The sequence below is a fragment of the Mustelus asterias genome, unplaced genomic scaffold (assembly GCF_964213995.1).
Source record: "Mustelus asterias unplaced genomic scaffold, sMusAst1.hap1.1 HAP1_SCAFFOLD_195, whole genome shotgun sequence".
Classification (NCBI taxonomy): Eukaryota; Metazoa; Chordata; class Chondrichthyes; order Carcharhiniformes; family Triakidae; genus Mustelus; species Mustelus asterias.
Window position 1 is genome coordinate 673,639 of NW_027590188.1, and position 21,783 is coordinate 695,421.

A 21,783-nucleotide genomic window follows, 5' to 3' on the forward strand; every position below is an offset into this window, starting at 1 on the left:
CTATGAGGAGAGGTTGGAGAAACTTGGTTTGTTCTCACTGGAGCGACGGAGGTTGAGGGGAGACCTGATATAGGTCGACAAGATTATGAGAGGCATGGACAGAGTGGATAGTCGGAAGCTTTTTCCCCAGGGTAGAAGAGTCAATTGCTAGGGGGGCACAGGTTTAAGGTGCGAGGGGCGAGGTTTAAAGGAGATGTACGAGGCAGATTTTTTACACAGAGTAGTGGGCGCCTGGAACTCGTTGCTGGGGGAGGTAGTAGAAGCAGATATGGTGGTGACGTTTAAGGGGCGTCTTGACAAGTACATGAATAGGATGGGAATAGAGGGATATGGTCCCCGGAAGGGTAGGGGGTATTAGTTAAGTCAGGCAGCATGGTGGGTGCAGTCTTGGAGGGCCGAAGGGCCTGTTCCTGTGCTGTAATTTTCTTTGTTCTTTGTGTTTCTCTCCAATAGAGAGAGACAATTAGTTACATGTAGCTTCAGGGATACAATTTAATAAACGTGCGGCAATGGGAGGAGATGGGATTCCATGAACCCCACAGCCGGTAAGAGGACCAAACCCTCAGATTTAGCATCATTCTACATCACACTCTAAACACCAAACCAAATGAACTAACCAACTCCACATATAACCAAACAGGCACATTAATATCTGACAGGTTCGGGAAATCCGTGCACTCAGGCAGCACAGGCAGAATCACAGAATTGTTACAGAGCAGGAGGAGGCCACTCGGCCCATCGTGTCTGCACTGACTCTCCGAATGAGCAACTCACTAAGTGTCATCCCCCCACCTTCCCCCAAAACCCTGTGCATTCCAGAGCTTAACCACTGTCTGCAGGGGAAGGCCCCATTCTGGCAGAGCTGGCACCAGATTTAAAGGCAGCCAGCAGCACTTTTAAAGGCTCTGAAGGGAGCAGTGAGGGAGCCCTGGTTAATGAACAAAGGCCTGTAATGGCAGAAGGCAGATTCAACCCAATTCGCTGACACTTCCCTGGAAATTCTCAAGGATATATCGGTTTGGAGGGAGGCTCTGTTCCCTCAGGAGTGGAGGAGGAGACCTGTCACATCAACCCAAGCAAGTCTGGATAGAAACTGCCGAGGGCCTGAGCAGGCAGCACGTGGTTGCAGTGAGGCAAAGGATCAATAACCTGATATGTTCTGACAAGGAGAGCGTTAAACTTACAGGCTGATATGTGAATAAGGATGAAAGAGGAATGGTGGAAAGACCATCTCCACCCAGACACTGGCAATGTCCAGACAGCAGCATCAATCTTCAGGAACATGTCAGCCTCTCTGTGAAGGGTTCCGGTCAGTCAGAGATGACTGCTGCACTGCCGACACTGAGTGCCCATCCTGGTGGTCCCATGATGGGCAGTCTGGCAGCACCATAGGCTTGTGTGTGTCTTTGATGGGTGAGTAACAATGGAAATTTATGTGCTTTTAGAAGAGGGCACAGAGCGTCAGAGAAGGAGCCAAGAGTGACAGTGTCTGGATTGTGTCATCCTTATGCCAATGGAAGATGCAGTGCTGGAGCTGGGAGACCTGGAGGCTGGGTGGGCAATCGCTGATGGTGAGATGGGTTGTGGATCCAGAGAGAGTGAGTGAGTGAGTGGATGGGCACAGGAGAGATTCTGCTGCTGAGTCCATAACTTGGAGCTTGTGTGTTCATCATTGGTCACATGGAGCTCTGGGTTAGGAACAGTCAGAAGTTTAACAGCACCAGGTTAAAGTCCAACAGGTTTATTTGGCAGCAAATGCCACTAGCTTTCGGAGCGCTGCCCCTTCGTCAGGTGGAGTGTAGAAATGCTCACAAACAGGGCATACAGAGACACAAACTCAATTTACAGAATAATGACTGGAATGCAGTCTTTACAGATCATCAAGTCTTAAAGGTACAAACAGTGTGAGTGGAGGGAGCATTAAGCACAGGTTAAAGAGATGTGTATTGTCTCCAGACAGGACAGCCAGTGAGATTCTGCAAGCCCAGACAAGCTGTGGGCCATTCGGCCCATCAATCCTTCACTAACAACAATCCCGCCCAGGCCCTATAACAGTAACCCTACATATTAACTCTGCAAATCCCCCTGACATTAAGTGTCAATTTACCATCGCCGCTCAAACTAGCGTGCATATCTTTGGCATGTGGGAGGTAACTGAAGGAAACCTGCGCAGACACGGAGAGTACATGCAAACTCCACACAATCTGTCACCCAAGGCCGGAATTGACACGGGTCTCTGGCGCACTGAGTCAGCAGTGCTAACAGCTCTACCACCCTGCCGACCATGATCAGCCGTGGTTCGTCCCAATTGCAGTGAGTATCGAACGAATAATTTCTATATTTTTTCATAAGATAAGCCTGGCATGCCATGAAAGACTCAAGCCAACATTTTCTCAAATGTTTATGAAATACGTTCATAAGGTGACCAAAACTATATACGTTACTTCAGCTGTGCTGTGACCACAAACCTATCAGATTTGTGACTGGCGACCTTTGCTCCCAGGCGAATTGTCCCTCATTGCCTTTTCTGTTGATTTGTCAAAGCTGTCGGCTCTTATAATATGAAGTCATGTGACTGGATCAGGTTGGGGATTCTGAGAGTCAGCACACCCGAAGGTAGAAATTCAATACAGTTTGCAGTTGCCAATGACTGGACCTCAGAGGGTGAAACATAACATTATTCCCCCACTCCCTCAACATAAGGAACTGTGGGACTGACATCCCATTGCTCAGGGATCAGAGAGAGAAGCAACAGGAGTCAGAGGAAAAGCAGTTTTCCTGATTCATAACTGACGCCAATAGTAACGGGCAGTGTTTTTTATACAAATACCAGTGGTGAAATTATATTGTTGAATATTCAGTTATTATAAACACAATCTCACACAGTCTGCTACTTACTCCAGTTTCTGTATTTTACAGTCCGGATTCCTCAGAGCCACAGACAGCAGTTTCACTCCGGAATCTCCCAGGTTATTGGAACCCAGATTCAGATCTATCAGTGAGCGGTTTGTACTGAGAGCAGAGGCCAGGTCCTCGGCACAAGAATCGGTGAGATTGTTGCCATAGAGACTGGAGATCAGAGAGAGAAACATAACAGGAATCAGGGTAAATCCACAGTGTTTTTAAGAATAAGATCATTAACAATAATAATGTACAGCGCGGGACATTCAAAGAGTATTCTAACTGAGTGCAGTTAGACAGAGACACCAGGAGATGGAGACAGTGAGTATTCTAACTGAGTGCAGTTAGACAGGGACACCAGGAGATGGAGACAGTGAGTATTGTAACTGAGTGCAGTTAGACAGAGACACCAGGAGATGGAGACAGTGAGTATTCTAACTGAGTGCAGTTAGACAGAGACACCAGGAGATGGAGACAGTGAGTATTCTAACTGAGTGCAGTTAGACAGAGACACCAGGAGATGGAGACAGTGAGTATTCTAACTGGGTGCAGTTAGACAGAGACACCAGGAGATGGAGACAGTGAGTATTCTAACTGAGTGCAGTTAGACAGAGACACCAGGAGATGGAGACAGTGAGGCGGGTAACTGAGTGCAGTTAGACAGAGACACCAGGAGATGGAGACAGTGAGGGGGTAACTGAGTGCAGTTAGACAGAGACACCAGGACATGGAGACAGTGAGGGGGTAACTGAGTGCAGTTAGACAGAGGCACCAGGAGATGGAGACAGTGAGGGGGGTAACTGAGTGCAGTTAGACAGAGACACCAGGAGATGGAGACAGTGAGTATTCTAACTGAGTGCAGTTAGACAGGGACACCAGGAGATGGAGACAGTGAGTATTCTAACTGAGTGCAGTTAGACAGGGACACCAGGAGATGGAGACAGTGAGGGGGGTAACTGAGTGCAGTTAGACAGGGACACCAGGAGATGGAGACAGTGAGTATTCTAACTGGGGCTCAGGAATGGAGTGTGTGGTGGGGTTGAAGATGATGCGACAGAAACCTTTCTCACACTGCCAGTGGTTCGGGTCTGGAATTCACAGCCGGGAAGTGTGGTGGAGGTCGGCTGCATTGAAGCAGTCAAAAAGGAATTAGATGATTATTTGAATATAAAGAATGAGCGAGGATACGAGAAAAACGCTGGAGAATGACTCAAATTCCTAATGCTAATTTGGTGAGCTGGTGCAGACACGATGGGCCAAATGGCCTCATTGTGCTCCGTAAGAATTCTGTGAAGATAGTGGTTGGAAATGTATCGATATTTCAACTGGAAGTTGGTGATGTTGCCGTGTGGACAATGTTAGTCGCCATGGTCCTCAATAAAATGTTAATACTGATAGGCAAAGGGATCTGGGTGTCCAGGTCCACAGATCACTGAAAGTGGCAATGCAGGTGGAGAAGGTAGTCAAGAAGGCATACGGCATGCTTGCCTTCATCGGCCGGGGCACTGAGTTTAAAAATTGTCAAGTCATGTTGCAGCTTTATAGAACCTTCGTTCGGCCGCACTTGGAATACAGTGTTCAATTCTGGTCGCCACTCTACCAGAAGGATGTGGAGGCTTTGGAGAGGGTACAGAAAAGATTGACCAGGATGTTGCCTGGTCTGGAGGGCATCAGCTATGAGGAGAGGTTGGAGAAACTTGGTTTGTTCTCACTGGAGCGACGGAGGTTGAGGGGAGACCTGATATAGGTCGACAAGATTATGAGAGGCATGGACAGAGTGGATAGTCGGAAGCTTTTTCACAGGGCAGAAGAGTCAATTGCTAGGGGGCACAGGTTTAAGGTGCGAGGGGCAAGGTTTAAAGGAGATGTACAAGGCAGATTTTTTACACAGAGTAGTGGGCGCCTGGAACTCGTTGCTGGGGGAGGTAGTAGAAGCAGATATGGTGGTGACGTTTAAGGGGCGTCTTGACAAGTACATGAATAGGATGGGAATAGAGGGATATAGTCCCCGGAAGGGTAGGGGGTATTAGTTAAGTCAGGCAGCATGGTGGGTGCAGTCTTGGAGGGCCGAAGGGCCTGTTCCTGTGCTGTAATTTTCTTTGTTCTTTGTGTTTCTCTCCAATAGAGAGAGACAGTTTGTTACATGTAGCTTCAGGGATACAATTTAATAAACGTGCGGCAATGGGAGGAGATGGGATTCCATGAACCCCACAGCCGGTAAGAGGACCAAACCCTCAGATTTAGCATCATTCTACATCACACTCTAAACACCAAACCAAATGAACTAACCAACTCCACATATAACCAAACAGGCACATTAATATCTGACAGGTTCGGGAAATCCGTGCACTCAGGCAGCACAGGCAGAATCACAGAATTGTTACAGAGCAGGAGGAGGCCATTCGGCCCATTGTGTCTGCACTGACTCTCCGAATGAGCAACTCACTAAGTGTCATCCCCCCACCTTCCCCCAAAACCCTGTGCATTCCAGAGCTTAACCACTGTCTGCAGGGGAAGGCCCCATTCTGGCAGAGCTGGCACCAGATTTAAAGGCAGCCAGCAGCACTTTTAAAGGCTCTGAAGGGAGCAGTGAGGGAGCCCTGGTTAATGAACAAAGAGCTGAAATGGCAGAAGGCAGATTCAACCCAATTCGCTGACACTTCCCTGGAAATTCTCAAGGCTATATCGGTTTGGAGGGAGGTTCTGTTCCCTCAGGAGTGGAGGACGAGACCTGTCACATCAACCCAAGCAAGTCTGGATAGAAACTGCCGAGGGCCAGAGCAGGCAGCACGTGGCTGCAGTGAGGCAAAAGGATCAATAACCTGATATGTTCTGACAAGGTGAGCGTTAAACGTACAGGCTGATATGTGAATAAGGATGAAAGAGAAATTGTGGAAAGAACATCTCCACCCAGATACTGGCAATGTCCAGACAGCAGCATCAATCTTCAGGAACATGTCAGCCTCTCTGTGAAGGGTTCCGGTCAGTCAGAGATGACTGCTGCACTGCCGACACTGAGTGACCATCCTGGTGGTCCCATGATGGGCAGTCTGGCAGCACCATAGGCTTGTGTGTGTCTTTGATGGGTGAGTATCAATGGAAATTTATGTGCTTGTAGAAGAGCGTCAGAGAAGGAGCCAAGAGTGACAGTGTCTGGATTGTGTCATCCTTATGCCAATGGAAGATGCAGTGCTGGAGCTGGGAGATCTGGAGGCTGGGTGGGCAATCGCTGATGGGGAGATGGGTTGTGGATCCAGAGAGAGAGAGTGAGTGAATGGATGGGCACAGGAGAGGCTCTGCTGCTGAGTCCATAACTTGGAGCTTGTGTGTTCATCATTGGTCACATGGAGCTCTGGGTTAGGAACAGTCAGAAGTTTAACAGCACCAGGTTCAAGTCCAACAGGTTTATTTGGTAGCAAATGCCACTCGCTTTCGGAGCGCAGCCCCTTCGTCAGGTGGAGTGTAGAAATGCTCACAAACAGGGCATACAGAGACACAAACTCAATTTACAGAATAATGACTGGAATGCAGTCTTTACAGATAATCAAGTCTTAAAGGTACAAACAGTGTGAGTGGAGGGAGCATTAAGCACAGGTTAAAGAGATGTGTATTGTCTCCAGACAGGACAGCCAGTGAGATTCTGCAAGTCCAGACAAGCTGTGGGCCATTCGGCCCATCAATCTTTCACTAACAACAATCCCGCCCAGGCCCTATAACAGTAACCCTACATATTAACTCTGCAAATCCCCCTGACATTCAGTGTCAATTTACCATCGCCGCTCAAACTAGCGTGCACATCTTTGGCATGTGGGAGGAAACTGGAGTAACTGAAGGAAACCTGCGCAGACACGGAGAGTACATGCAAACTCCACACAATCTGTCACCCAAGGCCGGAATTGACACGGGTCTCTGGCGCTCTGAGTCAGCAGTGCTAACAGCTCTACCACCCTGCCGACCATGATCAGCCGTGGTTCGTCCCAATTGCAGTGAGTATCGGACGAATAATTTCTATATTTTTTCATAAGATAAGCCTGGCATGCCATGAAAGACTCAAGCCAACATTTTCTCAAATGTTTATAAAATACGTTCCTAAGGTGACCAAAACTATATGTTACTTCAGCTGTGCTGTGACCACAAACCTATCAGATTTGTGACTGGCGACCTTTGCTCCAGGCGAATTGTCCCTCATTGCCTTTTCTGTTGATTTGTCAAAGCTGTCGGATCTTATAATATGAAGTCATGTGACTGGATCAGGTTGGGGATTCTGAGAGTCAGCACACCCGAAGGTAGAAATTCAATACAGTTTGCAGTTGCCAATGACTGGACCTCAGAGGGTGAACCATAACATTATTCCCCCACTCCCTCAACATAAGGATCTGTGGGACTGACATCCCATTGCTCAGAGATCAGAGAGAGAAGCAACAGGAGTCAGAGGAAAAGCAGTTTTCCTTATTCATAACTGACGCCAATAGTAATGGGCAGTGTTTTTTATACAAATACCAGTGGTGAAATTATATTGTTGAATATTCAGTTATTATAAACACAATCTCACACAGTCTGCTACTTACGACAGTTTCTGTATTTGACATTCCAGATTCCTCAGAGCCACAGACAGCAGTTTCACTCCTGAATCTCCCAGGTTATTGTAACTCAGATCCAGATCTATCAGTGAGCGGTTTGCACTGAGAGCAGAGGCCAGGTCCTTGGCACAAGAATCGGTGAGATTGTTACCACGGAGACTGGAGATCAGAGAGAGAAAAATAACAGGAATCAGGGTAAATCCACAGTGTTTTTAAGAATAAGATCATTAACAATAATAATGTACAGCGCGGGACATTCAATGAGTATTCTAACTGAGTGCAGTTAGACAGAGACACCAGGAGATGGAGACAGTGAGTATTCTAACTGAGTGCAGTTAGACAGAGACACCAGGAGATGGAGACAGTGAGGGGGGTAACTGAGTGCAGTTAGACAGGGACACCAGGAGATGGAGACAGTGAGTATTCTAACTGAGTGCACTTAGACAGACACCAGGAGATGGAGACAGTGAGGGGGGTAACTGAGTGCAGTTAGACAGGGACACCAGGAGATGGAGACAGTGAGGGGGGTAACTGAGTGCAGTTAGACAGGGACACCAGGAGATGGAGACAGTGAGTATTCTAACTGAGTGCAGTTAGACAGAGACACCAGGAGATGGAGACAGTGAGGGGGGTAACTGAGTGCAGTTAGACAGGGACACCAGGAGATGGAGACAGTGAGGGGGGTAACTGGTTGCAGTTAGACAGAGACACCAGAGATGGAGACAGTGAGGGGGGTAACTGAGTGCAGTTAGACAGAGACACCAGGAGATGGAGACAGTGAGTATTCTAACTGAGTGCAGTTAGACAGGGACACCAGGAGATGGAGACAGTGAGTATTCTAACTGGGGCTCAGGAATGGAGTGTGTGGTGGGGTTGAAGATGATGCGACAGAAACCTTTCTCACACTGCCAGTGGTTCGGGTCTGGAATTCACAGCCGGGAAGTGTGGTGGAGGTCGGCTGCATCGAAGCAGTCAAAAAGGAATTAGATGATTTTTTGAAGATAGGCAATGAGCTACGAAAATGGGTACGACAAAAAGTCTGGAGAATGACACGAATTTCGAATGTCAATTTGGTGAGCTGGTGCAGACACGATGGGCCAAATGGCCTCATTGTGCTCCGTAAGAATTCTGTGGAGACAGTGGTTGAAAATGTTATCGATATTTCAACTGGAAGTTGGTGATGTTGCCGTGTGGACAGTGTTAGTAGCCACAGTCCTCAATGAAATCTCTCCAATAGAAAGAGACACAATTTGGTACATGTCACTTCAGGGATACAACTGAGTAAACGTGGGGATATGGGAAGAGTTGGGACTCCATTAACCCCACAGCCAGTACGAGAACCAAACCCTCAACAACAGCGTCATTCTACATCACGCTGGAGACACCGAACCAACTGAACTAACCAACTCCACACAGAGCCAGAACGGGCACAGTAAATGTCTGACAGGTTCGGGAAATCCGTCCACTCAGGCAGCACAGGCAGAATCACAGTATTGTTAGGGAGCAGAAGGAGGCCACTCGGCCCATCGTGTCTGCACTGACTCTCCGAATGAGCAATTCACTAAGTGGCATTCCCCCACCTTCCCCCAAATCCCTGTGCATTCCAGAGCTTAACCACTGGCTGCAGGGGACAGCACAATTCTGGCAGAGCTGGCACCAGATTTAAAGGCAGCCAGCAACACTTTTAAAGGCTCTGAAGGGAGCAGTGAGGGAGCCCTGGTTAATGAACAAAGGGCTGAAATGGCAGAAGGCAGATTAAACCCAATTCGCTGACACTTCCCTGGAAATTCTCAAGGCTATTTCGGTTTGGAGGGAGGTTCTGTTCCCTCAGGACTGGAGAACGAGACCTGTCACATCAACACAAGCAAGTCTGGATAGACACTGCCAAGGGTCTGAGCAGTGGCTGCAATGAGGCAAAAGATGAATAATCTGATATGTTCTGACAAGGTGAGCGTTAAGCCTACAGGCTGATATGTGAATAAGGATGAAAGAGAAATTGTGGAAAGACCATCTCCACCCAGACACTGGCAATGTCCAGACAGCAGCATCAATCTTCAGGAACATGTCAGCCTCTCTGTGAAGGGTTACATGGAACATAGGACATAGAACAGTACAGCACAGTGCAGACCCTTCGGCCCACGATGTTGTGCCGAGCGTTGTCCAATGTCCCACTCCCTATCATTCTAGTGTGCTCCATCTGCCTATCCAATAACCGCTTGAAAGTTCCTAAAGTGTCCGACTTCACTATGACAGCAGGCAGTCCATTCCACACCCCAACCACTCTCTGAGTAAAGAGTCAGTCAGAGATGGCTGCTGCACTGCCGACACTGAGTGACCATCCTGGTGGTCCCATGATGGGCAGTCTAAATTAGCGTCAGGAATGCGTGTGTCTTTGATGGGTGAGTAACAATGGAAATTTATGTGCTTGTAGAAGAGGGCACAGAGCGTCAGAGAAGGAGCCAAGAGTGACAGTGTCTGGATTGTGTCATCCTTATGCCAATGGAAGGTGCAGTGCTGGAGCTGGGAGACCTGGAGGCTGGGTGGGCAATCGCTGATGGTGAGATGGGTTGTGGATCCAGAGAGAGTGAGTGAGTGAATGGATGGGCACAGGAGAGGCTCTGCTGCTGAGTCCAAAACCTGGTGCTTGTGTGTCTTCCATTGGTCACACGGAGCTCTGGGTTAGGAACAGTCTGCAGGACATGTTGGAATGTGTATTACCCTCTAACATTCTTCACTCTCTCACAAATCAACAGCTGCGGTGAGAGGGAGACGGGCGTGTAGCTCTGAAGATGGGGAGGGGTCAGAGGATGGATTGTCACATTATACTCTATAACGTCCGCCAGAGCAGATAATGTCTCTCACGATTAGCAAAGGGGTTACAATCTGGCAGCACAGGAGAGCACACACAAACCCGAGCAGCTGATGGAGGCAGCAATAGCTGAGTTCACTCACACTCTCGAGAGGACAGGTCATTGTCAGCTTCAGGAAGATGAAATGTGACTGGAGTCTTTAACAATGCAGCAGATACTGGAGCTGCAGCGTAGGATACTTTAACATCCGGTGGAGTTTCCAAAGGCTGTGTGTATCCATACACAAAGGATGGAGGAGTCAATCCAGGCCAGCAGTGTTACCATGTCTCAGGTCTGAGCACAAATAGCATCCTCCACAGAGAGATTGGTGACCTTCATGGAGAGTCACATCCAGCCTCTCACCCACAGGAAATACACATGAACCTGCATGTTCTCACCACCTCCATGAGCTCTGTGGAACACGGGCTGTGGGAGGGGTGGGAAAATGTGCCTGGAGTAACTGTCAGGACCTCCCCAGCTGAGCAGGGAGGGTCCAGTTTGCCCTGAATGGATAGAGGAGCGGCTGCCTGCAGTATTCGGGGGCTCCTCTCAGGATGCCCCTGGTGTGGGCAGTGGGTCCCCTTCTGCTCCGACTGTGACACAAGCACCTCACGAAGCTATGATGACAGAGACAACTCCAGCATCTGTGCAGAGGACCCGCAGTTGGCCGGATCCTTCCAGGACTCAGGAAATCCGAGGACAAAGGCCACGGTCATCGAAATTCCCAGAGGAGAGGAGAGAGGTAAGATGCTGCCTGCAGCTCAGCGGAAAGTGCGGGGATGGCGGTGGTTGTCATGGTGGGGTTGCTTCCTTGGGTTTCACAGGATTATACTTTGTTATTACTGGTCACTTTGTTATGTCTGTATTTTCAGTAAATTCAGAGATGGAGCACCACTAAAAAAATCCCTCACCATATTACTGGGTCTTTAACAGTTCACTGGGAATGTGAGATGGGAAATACAGCACTGAATCAGGTCAATACAATTCCAATACCTTTGTTTCATGTCGTGACGGCTCCAGGGAAATTATAAAACATTCACAGAAACAGCAACAGTGCTGGAGATGGTGAAGATTTATTACACTGAATGGCTGTGTGAGTTAAGGTTCTTGGAAAACATGTCTGCATTACTGAATCTCCATCCTCCCTGACACATATCCCATGTCCCTGGCCTGTGGTCCATGGGGTTCCTCATCATGAAGCATCTGGTCAACATTGTATTGCATCACACTTTGTTCAAAGCTTCTCCACTCTAGATCCAGGTTGTATGGAACACAGCACAACACCTGGACATTTGAGACCCTCGCTGAGTATATTAAATAGTTCCACCAGATCTATCTTTAGAATTCCTCTGGCCTGTGCAATGGTCACACTATTTGTCCTGTCGCAGCTGTTTTTTCTCTCTTCCGTGACTGTGTTTGGGTTACACACAGGCACAATTACCCACCTCTACAGTGGGTAGCGCTTGTCTTTATTAATTCTTTCAAGGGATGATGGTATCACTGGCAATGCCAACACTTGCAGCCCATCCCCAATTGCTTTTGAGAAGGAGGTGGTGAGCCATCTTCTTAAATTCTGCAGAGCATCTGGTACAAAACCGCTAGGAAGGGACATCCGGGATTATGATCCCGCATCAGTGATGGAAAAGCAATATATTCCAAGTCAGAATGGTGTGTGGTTTGGAAAGAAATCTGAAGCTGGTTGGTGTTCCAGCCTTCTGATATCCTTGGCCATCTCGGTGATGGATAGTGCCTGTTTGGATGATGCTGGCTCAGGAACCTTGGTGAGCTGCTACATTCCACCTTGTATGTGGTAAAATACTGCCACTGTGCGTCAGTGGTAGAGACAGCCAATATTTAGTTTGGTGAATGGCCAGCTGAACCAGTGGGCTCATTTTCCATGGATGAGCTTCTTCAGTGTTTTTGAAGCTGCAGTCAATCCAGCAAGATGAGCGGATTCCATCACACTGCTGACTTGTGTCTTGGAGATGGTGGGAAAAATTTGGGAGACAGGAGGCGAGTTCCTCATCTCCGAATTCCCAGACTGTGATCTACCCTTGGAGCCATAGTGTTTACAGTTCAGTGTCTGTTCAATGGTCCCAGTGCGCCCCCACCACTCAGGATGTTGATGGTTGAGGATTCAGCGATGGTGCTGCCATTCAATGTAAAGGGAATATGGTTAGATTCCCGTCTGCTGGAGATGGTCCTTGCCTGGCATTTGTGCAGTGAAACATTACTTGCCATTTATCAGGTTCAGCCTGAACGTTCTTCAGAGCTTAAGACGCTAGCTCTGTCGAAGAGTCATCCAGATTCGAAGGGTTATCTGTTCTCTCTCCACAGAAGCTGTCAGACATGCTGAGCCTTTCCAGCATTTTCTGTTTTGTTCAGGTCTTGCTGTTTATGGGCATGGACTGCTTCAGTCTCTGAGGAATTGTGAACAGTACTGAGCATTGTGCAATCATTAGTGATCATCCTCACTTCTGACATTATAATGGAAGGCAGGACATTGATAAAGCAATTGAAGGTGGTTGGGCTTTGGACATCACCCTCAGGAACTCCTGCAGTGATGTTCATGAGGCACTGGAAGGATGACACTTTTCTGACGTTCAAGAGCAGACTGATGGAGCAGCAATTCATCAGATTGGATTTGCCCTGTTTTTTTCCACATTGTCCGTTAGATCCAGTGTTGTAGCTGTACTGGAACAGCTTGGCTAGGGGAATGGCTAGTTATGGAGCACAATTCTTCAGTACCATTGCTGGGGTACAGCCAGGCTGACAGAGTTTGCAGCATGCAGTGCCTTCAGTCATTTCTTTACCTCACATGCAGTGAATCAAATGGTCATCTGTCATGTTGGGGACCTCAGGAGGAGGCCGAGATTAATCATTCTACTCAGCACTTCTGGCTGAAGATGGCACTGATGCTCTGGGTTCCCTCATCAGTAATGATGGAATTCTTGTGGCATGTTTATAGAATCATAGAATTCCCACAGTGTAGAAGGAGGCCCTTTGGCCCATCGAGTCTTCACCAATTCTTTGAAAGAATATCATATCCAGGCCCTATCTCTGTAACTCCACATATATGGCCCACTAATCCCCGTAACCTACACACCCTGAGATACCAAGGGACAACTTAGCATCGCCAATCAACCGAACCTGCACATCTTTGGACTGTGGGAGAAAATTGGAGCACCCAGAGGAAACCCACACAGACACTGGGAGAATGTGCAAACTCTACACATCAAGTCACCCAAGGCCGGAATTGAACCCTGGTCCCTGGCGCTGTGAGGCAGCAGTGCGAACCACTGTGCCACCGTGTCACCTAATGTAACCGGCATGTCCAACATTTTGTGGCATGTCTAACACTAGTTATGACTGGATATGGCAAGACAGCAGATCTTTGATCTGATCCATTGGTTTTGGTGTGATTGAGCTCGGTCTATCATATGCTGCGTCCGCTCTGTGGTCTGGTGGCCATGTGCTGGAGCTTCACATCTCATCTTTAGATAAATCCAAGTCTCATTTGGTAGTACATGTAAAGAAAATTAGTCGGAGTAACACAGTACTGGTTGCTGGGGAAAGCCACTGTCAGCTTCCGATAAATGAAAAGGTACAGTTCACCTCTCCTGCCTGTTTCCTGTCACTCAGATAACTTCATATCCAGGCTGCCTTTGTCTCTTTTATTTCATAGTCTCCAACTTTGCTCCCAAGCTTATTTTGTGTCTACTAATAGCGGGTAGTGTTTTTAATAACACGAATACTGATAGCAATGGTATATTTAGTATCATTATTTGTGTTCTTAAAAACAATGTCCATTATTGATAGGGACATCATTCAGACTATTCTGCACTGTGATTATTGCCATTGCCAGCTGAGCTGTGCCTTGAACTGCTGGGCTGTCAGCTCTGGAATTCTCTTCATAACCCTCCCCACCTCCATCTCTGCATTCTCTTTTCAGATGCTCCTTAAGCTCCATTTAACGTAAATTTGAGAGTGGATCCCTCGGGATAAAACTCATCAGAATTCCATGTAGTTTGTAATCTGCCTTACCGATATACAGCAGTTTTCTACATTTAATCAAACTGAGAAGCCGACAGACATAAACATCTATAATCTGAATGACAAATTAAACTAAATTGAACATGCGACCAGCCATATCTGGGAATTCTATAAACATTTAATTGTTTTGTCCATCTTTTTTATTCTCATGAATGGATTTGAGAATAATTATAAATGATTAGTTAATTATTTCACTCCTGAATCTCGCATTATTGTAACTCAGGTTCAGACACATCACTGACTGGTTTGTACTGAGAGCAGAGGTGAGAATATCTGAGGCTGTTACTCTCCAAACTGGAGATCAGAGAGAGAAAGATTTCAGGAATCAGAGTAAATCCGTGGTGTTTAACACGAATACTGACAGGAATGATGTGGAATGGTTATTAATGACACGATTACTGACACTGATAATAATTTACAGTGTCAGACATCCACTGATTATTAACACAATCTCACACAGTCTGATACTTACTCCAGTTTCTGTATTTTACATTCTGGATTCCTCAGAGCCGCAGACACTAGTTTCACTCCTGAATCTCCCACTTTATTGCGAAACAGACTAAATGGAGAAAGTGAGAAACACATTAAATTCAGATTAATGTTCAGCAGGAAAAATAGCTGGATCTATTTTTGTGTCAGAAACTTAGCACGAGTGGTGACCTGATTCAAGTTACGATATTATATCTCATCCAAGTTGATCTTTCTCTGCACCCCAGCTGTGACTGTAACACTGCATTCTGGACTCTTTCCTTTCTTTCCCTATGTACGGTATGCTTTGGCACTAATAAATGTGACAATATTAAATCAAATAATATCAAGCCCTTTCTGTTGAATGGAAAAGGCAATAGTCAGCATTGAAAAATGATGAACAATTAACTCTTTTACACCTCTCAAAATGTATATTTTGTTTAACTGTCCATGGGATATGGGTGTCGCTGGCTCGACCAGCATTTATTTCCCACTGCTAATGGCCCCTAGAGGAGGTGATGCCCACATCCTGTGAACAAGCAAGTAACGTTTAAACATGTCCCATATTCTGGTCTCATTTCCTGATCATCAGAATTACCCTCCTGAATCTCACTGACCCTGCCAAGATTCCAAAAATTCAAATCATTTCTGCTGTTACATAAATCCAGGATTTTATGAGAATTGTACATTTCACAGAGGGTTAAATGATAAAGCTGCGAGAGTGGATCGCTCGGGATTCCCGGTGCTTCTTAACTATTGACATTGTATCATCTGTATAATATCTCAGGGCGAGTTAAAGTGTGAAACTGTGCTAACTGTTGCTTTAAGGTCCATCCCCTAAATTTTATACAACAAGGAAAGAATATTCTCCCATTAGAAAGTTGAAATATTTCTGTTTGATGAGTTTATAGGGGAGGGGTGTCTCCCGCTACATTCCACAGTAAACAGGCTCTACATTTTCTGCAGGTCTGGCTCGTGTTCTATCTCCGGGAATTACCATGAGTTCTTACTTCCAGTCGATCCTCACATTGAATCATAGAAACCCTATAGTGCAGAAGGAGGCCATTCGGCCCATCGAGTCTGCACCGATCACAATCCCACCCAGACCCTACCCCCACATATTTACCTGCTAATCCCTCTAATCTACGCATCTCAGGACTCTAAGGGGCAATTTTTAAACTGGCCAATCAACCTAACCCGCACATCTTTGGACCGTGGGAGGAAACCGGAGCACCCGGAGGAAACCCACGCAGACACGAGGAGAATGTGCAAACTCCGCACAGACAGTGACCCGAGCCGGGAATCGAACCCGGGACCCTGGAGCCGTGAAGCAGCAGTGCTAACCACTGTGCTACTGTGCCGCCCAGGGAAAGGGTTATCCGCAAACCCAGTTTCATATCACTGACAGTTTGACTGGAGATTTTCCAGCAGCAGGTTTCCTCATTCAGGAAATTCTGGTTTCCTCGGCTCAGATGTAAGCTCTGCAGTCCTGTCACATTTAGCTGTGAATGGTAGTGGATGATGAAACAACAGAAGGAGGAGGCTCCACAAATATCCCATCCTCATGACGGAGACAACTAATACATCAGTGCAAAAGATATGGCTCAAATATTAGTAACTAACTTCAGTGGCTAAACCGTTCAGAGGTCCCCAGCATCACAGATATTTATCAGAGAATTCGATTCACTCCACATGATGTCAAGAAATAGCTAAAGATAATGGATACTGCAAAGACCACAGATCTTGACAATATTCCAGTAACTGTACTGAAGATTACTGCTCCAGAAGCTGCTCTGTTCCTCGCCAAGCTGTTCCAGTAGAGCTACAACACTGATGTTTACCTAAAATAGTGGGAAATTGCCCAGATATGACCGTAAACAAAAAGGAAACAAATCATCCAATCTGTCCATTTACCACCCCATCAGTCTCCTCTCAATCACCAACAGAGGAAGGCGTCATCGAGACTATCAAGCAGCATTTAATTAGCAATGACCTGCTCGCTGACTCTGAGCTTGTGCTTACTCAGGGTCACTCAGTCCCCTACCTCATTACAGCCTTGATGCAAACACGGACAGCAGAGCTGAACTCAGGATGTGAGATGAGAGTGTCTGCCCTTGACATCATGGCAGAATATGACCACATGTAGCAAAAAGGAGCCAGAGAAAAACTGAAGTCAATGGAAATGAGAGAAAAAAAACTATCTGCCGGTTGGAGCAACACCAGCACAAAGGAAGTTAGTTATGGTTGTTGGACCATCTGCATGATGCAGTGCAACAACTCACCATGGCTCGTTACACAGCACTGTCCAGTCTGTGATTTCTATCCCTGGAAGGACAAGGGCAGCAGATGAATGGAAACATCACCACCTGGAAGTTCCCTTCCAAGATACACACCATCCTGACTTGGAAATATATCACCGTTCCTTCACAGTGACTGGGTCAAAATCCTGGAACTCTCTTTCTCACAGCACTGTGGGTGCACCTACACCACAGGAGTCACTAAATGCAATTCCAGTGATATAATTGTGAGCATAGTTGCTTTCCAAGCAGTTGATACAGGTTTAATTCCCAGATATCTCTGTTTGTTGAAGTGTGTGAAGAGAGGGTCATCTCATCTCCAGGAAATGACAGCAGGAAGTTCTCAGGAAAGTGCCCTCGTCCCAACCATCTTCAGCTACTTCATCAATTAAATTTCATCCATCATAAAGTCAGAAGTGGAGATGTTTGCTGATGTCTGTACAACGTTCAGCACCATTCTCGACTCCGCAAGACAGTGATGCAGGACCTGTCCATATTTAGCAAGGCTTGAACAATATTCAAGGAAGGCTGACAAGTGCCAGGCGATGACCATCTCCACCAAGAATGAATACAATCATCTCCCTTCACATTCAATGGGATTATCATCACCTGAATCCTGACTATCAGCACCTTCGATGCTACCATTGGCCAGAAACAGACTAGACATATCATTACTGTGGATTTTAGAGAAGATTAAAGGCCAGGAACTCTGCGCAGAGTAACTCACCTCCCGACTTCCAAATACATTTCCACCATCTACAAGACACGTCAGGAATTTAATTAAATACCATCCACTTGTCTGCATGAGTGCAGCTCAAGATTCAGGAAGCTCGCCACCATCCAGGATAACTCTGCTTGTTGACTAGTGCTCCACGTTCAACATTCATTCCATCCACCACAGAGGTACAGAGCGAGCAGTGTGTACCATCTACAAGATGCAGTGCAACAACTCCCAATGGCTCGTTACACAGCACCTTCCAAACTTGTGATTTCTATCCCTAAGGACAAGGGCAGCAGATGAATGGAAACATCACCACCTGGAAGTTTCCTTCCAAGATACACACCATCCTGACTTGGAAATATAGCACCGTTCCTTCACAGTGACTGGGCCAACATTCTGGAACTCTCTTTCTCACAGCTCTGTGGGTGCACCTACACCACAGGAGTCACTAAATGCAATGACAGTGATATAATAATGAGCATAGTTGCTTTCCAAGCAGTTGATACGGGTTTAATTCCCAGCTATCTCAGTTTGTTGGAGTGGATGAAGAGAGGGCCAGGAGGCAGTAACCACAACCGAAAAGAGTGGGTCAATCCAATTTAGTCAAGTCTGCGGCTCCAGCCTGGAGCAGTAGTGTTAAACTTAGCTGAGGGTCCGAGGGTCAGTTGATCATTCAGCTACTCTGAGCCGGCCCACGCTGAGTTCAAAAGGGAAATGGTGAATCTAATAGCGACACAGAGGAAACTAAATTCATTGGTTGGTTAAAAAGAAATGCCATTTTCGACTGGCTTTATATTGCTGTGAATTGGAGGAAGCAACAGAAAGGGTCAGTGATGGTTCTGCTGTTGATGTGGTGCACATGGATATTCAAAAATCATTTGATGCAGTGACACAACAGGCTTGTGGCATAAGCTCATAAAATAACTGGGAAAGTAGCAACGTGGATACAAAATTGGATGAACAAAGAGTAATGGATATTTTTCAGGCTGGAGGATGTCGGTAGTGGAGAACCCGAGAGGTCAGTATTGGGATCCTTGCTTTTCCCTGATATATATGAATGATCTAGGTATTTGCAGTCTCGAGGAAAATGTCAAAGTTTGTTGATCACAGAAACCTTTGAGGCATCGGATACTGTGAGGAGGGGAGCTTGGGACTGAAAAACGGACAATATTGGAGTGTACAGATAGGTGGCAGATTAAGTTCAATGCAGAGACGGGTGAGGTGATACTTTCTGGTAACATGCACATGAGGAAGGAATATAAAATAATCGGTAGAATAGTTAACAGAGTGCAGGAGCAGAGGGACTGGACGTATATGTACATTGATCATTGCCGTTAGCAGGGCAAGTGTAGGCAGCAGTTAATAAAGAATACAGCATCTTGGGCTTTACTGCTGTGAAATAGTTTATGTTTGTAGGCATCAGATAATAATTCATGAGTTTAAGTTTAATTTGTGTTTCTGTGCTTGTGTGTTAAGAAAGAGCCAAAACTTTAATTTCACTTCGTGTTAAACAAAGCTGCCTGCCTGCGGGTTTTTTGTGTCCCTGCATTTTAATTTCAGGTTTACGACATTGTCAGAGTTATAGAGGTTAAAAAAATGGTTGCTTATATTCAGAAGTCCACAATGAATGATAGAAACACTGAGTTTCAGTTACAACCAGTTAACCCAAGAAGCAAGATGGAGTTCACAGAGGCTGCCAGGAGAGGCAGGGCAATGCAGGGACTCAGAAAGCAGGACCCACAAGATAAATCACCGTCAGAAACCAAGGAGGAAAAGAGGAGTTCCAGGAAGACAGAAGTCAAAGAGACAAAAAAAACCTGAATCTGAACTAGCGACTGCTCCCGAAGTTAAAGAGAGGAGCAGAGAGAGGTTCCCAGTTAAAGACAGAGCTGCGAGATGCAGACATTGTAAAGTTTGCTCACGAGAATCCAGATATCTGATATATTCCTAAAGTTGGTGACACCTTCATACAGACTATGAGGCGCTGGTGTCTGTTGGCACGGCTGAGTATGGAGGAATAATGAAAGGAAACTTTGAAATATTGGACAGGGATCCTTGGTGAAGGCACCTGAGAGAAAGCATTGAAAAGATTCCAAAAGCTGCTTTTGTTTCTCGAGTGGAGCTTCTGGAGCGGAAGCATCAGTCCCAGTGAGACGGGTTTCTCACATTGTTACAAACATTTGGGGGGATTTGAAGAAGAATCCACTGAAGTTACTTTGGGTGGTATCTGTCACTGAGTTTCAGAGAGTGGTATATCTGAACCACAGGTGGATTGTTGGTTTACATTAACTGTGTACTTACTGGGAACATTAAAACATAAGATCTATTTTGTAACTCGTGTCATCCTTACAGATCTGCAGACATCTGTGAAGTTAGATGGGGTGGGGCATTGCAGTTATTTTTTTAACAAAGGTTTTATTCTTTTGTTAAAAGTTAATCACCTACCTTGTTATTCTGTTCATCTACATTTCTAAATAATAAAACAATAAATAAAAGTTATGATTTACTGAGCCGGGTTTCTGCTCTTCGACCTGACTGTCCAGAAATCAGCTGGGATCATAACATTGTCAATAGGGGCATAGAGTACAAGAGCAAGGAGGCTGTGCTGAACCTGCAAAAGACATCAGTTAGATCTCAGTTCAGTGCGTCATACTTTAGGAAGGCTTAGAACACATTGGAGAGAGCGCTGAACATGTTTAAAAGATTGGCTACAGGGATGTGAAACTTCAGACACGAGGATCGATAGGAGAGGTTGTTCACCTTGGAAGGAAGAATGCTGAGAGGACATTTGATAGAAATGTTCAAAATAGCGATGGTGCTGTAGAGAACAGGGAGCAAATCAAAATGTTGCTGCTCGGACAAGGATCAACAACAAGATTTAAAGTGATTTGCAAAAGATGCAAATACAGTGTGAATAAAGCTATTTTTTTAAACACAGCGAGTGATTCAGGTTTTATGAGGCTGCAGTCAGAACCATGGAACAGAAACAGCGTGGGCTGCTGTAACCTAAGGGAGGTTTCTTTTCATAACTGCACACTGAGGTTTAATACAAGACTGAACCTCCACTGCGACCCTGACTGATGTTACCAGTTATCACATGACTTATAAAAGGACACTGTCCCGATAAAACACACACCAACTATAATACATAACAGAGGCAGCGTGCAGGAAAATAATCCTGACAATAATTAGCCACAAACTGTCAGCTGTACCGAACACAAGAGAAACAAATTTCCTTCTGGCATCATACATAATCAGATGGTTTCTGTTGGGAGAGTGAAATATCCTTTTTTTAAATTTTGTAACGAGGCCTTTACACCTCTAATTATTTAAAATTTATCCCAATAATGCTTTTATTCAGTCAAGGAACGTGATCATCGCTGGTTTTGCCAACATTTATTGCCGATGCCTATTTGCCCACGAGAATCTGCCTTCTTGAACCGCTGTAGTTTTGTACCTATGTACGGTATGCTTTGGCACTCATAAATGTGACAATATTAAATCAAATATCAAATCCTTTCTGTTGAATGGAAAAGGCAATAGTCAGCATTGAAACAATTGAACAATTCACTCTCACTGGTTTGCCTACTGGGGGAAACCAGTTTTACACCTCTCAAAATGTATATTTTGTTTAATTGTCCATGGGATATGGGTGTCGCTGGCTAGACCAGCATTTATTTCCCACTGCTAATGGCCCCTCGAGGAGGTGATGCCCACATCCTGTGAACAAGCAAGTAATTTTTAAACATGTCCCACATTCTGGTCTCATTTCCTGATCATCAGAATTACCCTCCTGAATCTCACTGACCCTGCTAAGTTTCCAGAAATTCAAATCATTTCTGCTGTTACATAAATCCAGGATTTTATGAGAATTGTACATTTTACTGAGGGTTAAATGATAAAGCTGTGAGAGT

General features: G+C 45.9%; 1 protein-coding gene across 1 annotated transcript in view; it reads right to left on the bottom strand.

Moving 5' to 3' along the window:
- The window catches only part of LOC144485493 (NACHT, LRR and PYD domains-containing protein 3-like), a 97,267-nt gene that overhangs the window by 19,172 nt on the left and 56,312 nt on the right, over positions 1 to 21,783 (bottom strand). The window contains exons 9-11 of the mRNA XM_078203639.1: positions 14,856 to 14,942; positions 7,470 to 7,640; positions 2,899 to 3,069 (exon numbers count right to left, since the gene is read on the bottom strand). Of these exons, the coding sequence (XP_078059765.1) occupies positions 2,899 to 3,069; positions 7,470 to 7,640; positions 14,856 to 14,942 (429 nt within the window). The remainder of the gene's footprint in view (positions 1 to 2,898; positions 3,070 to 7,469; positions 7,641 to 14,855; positions 14,943 to 21,783) is intronic.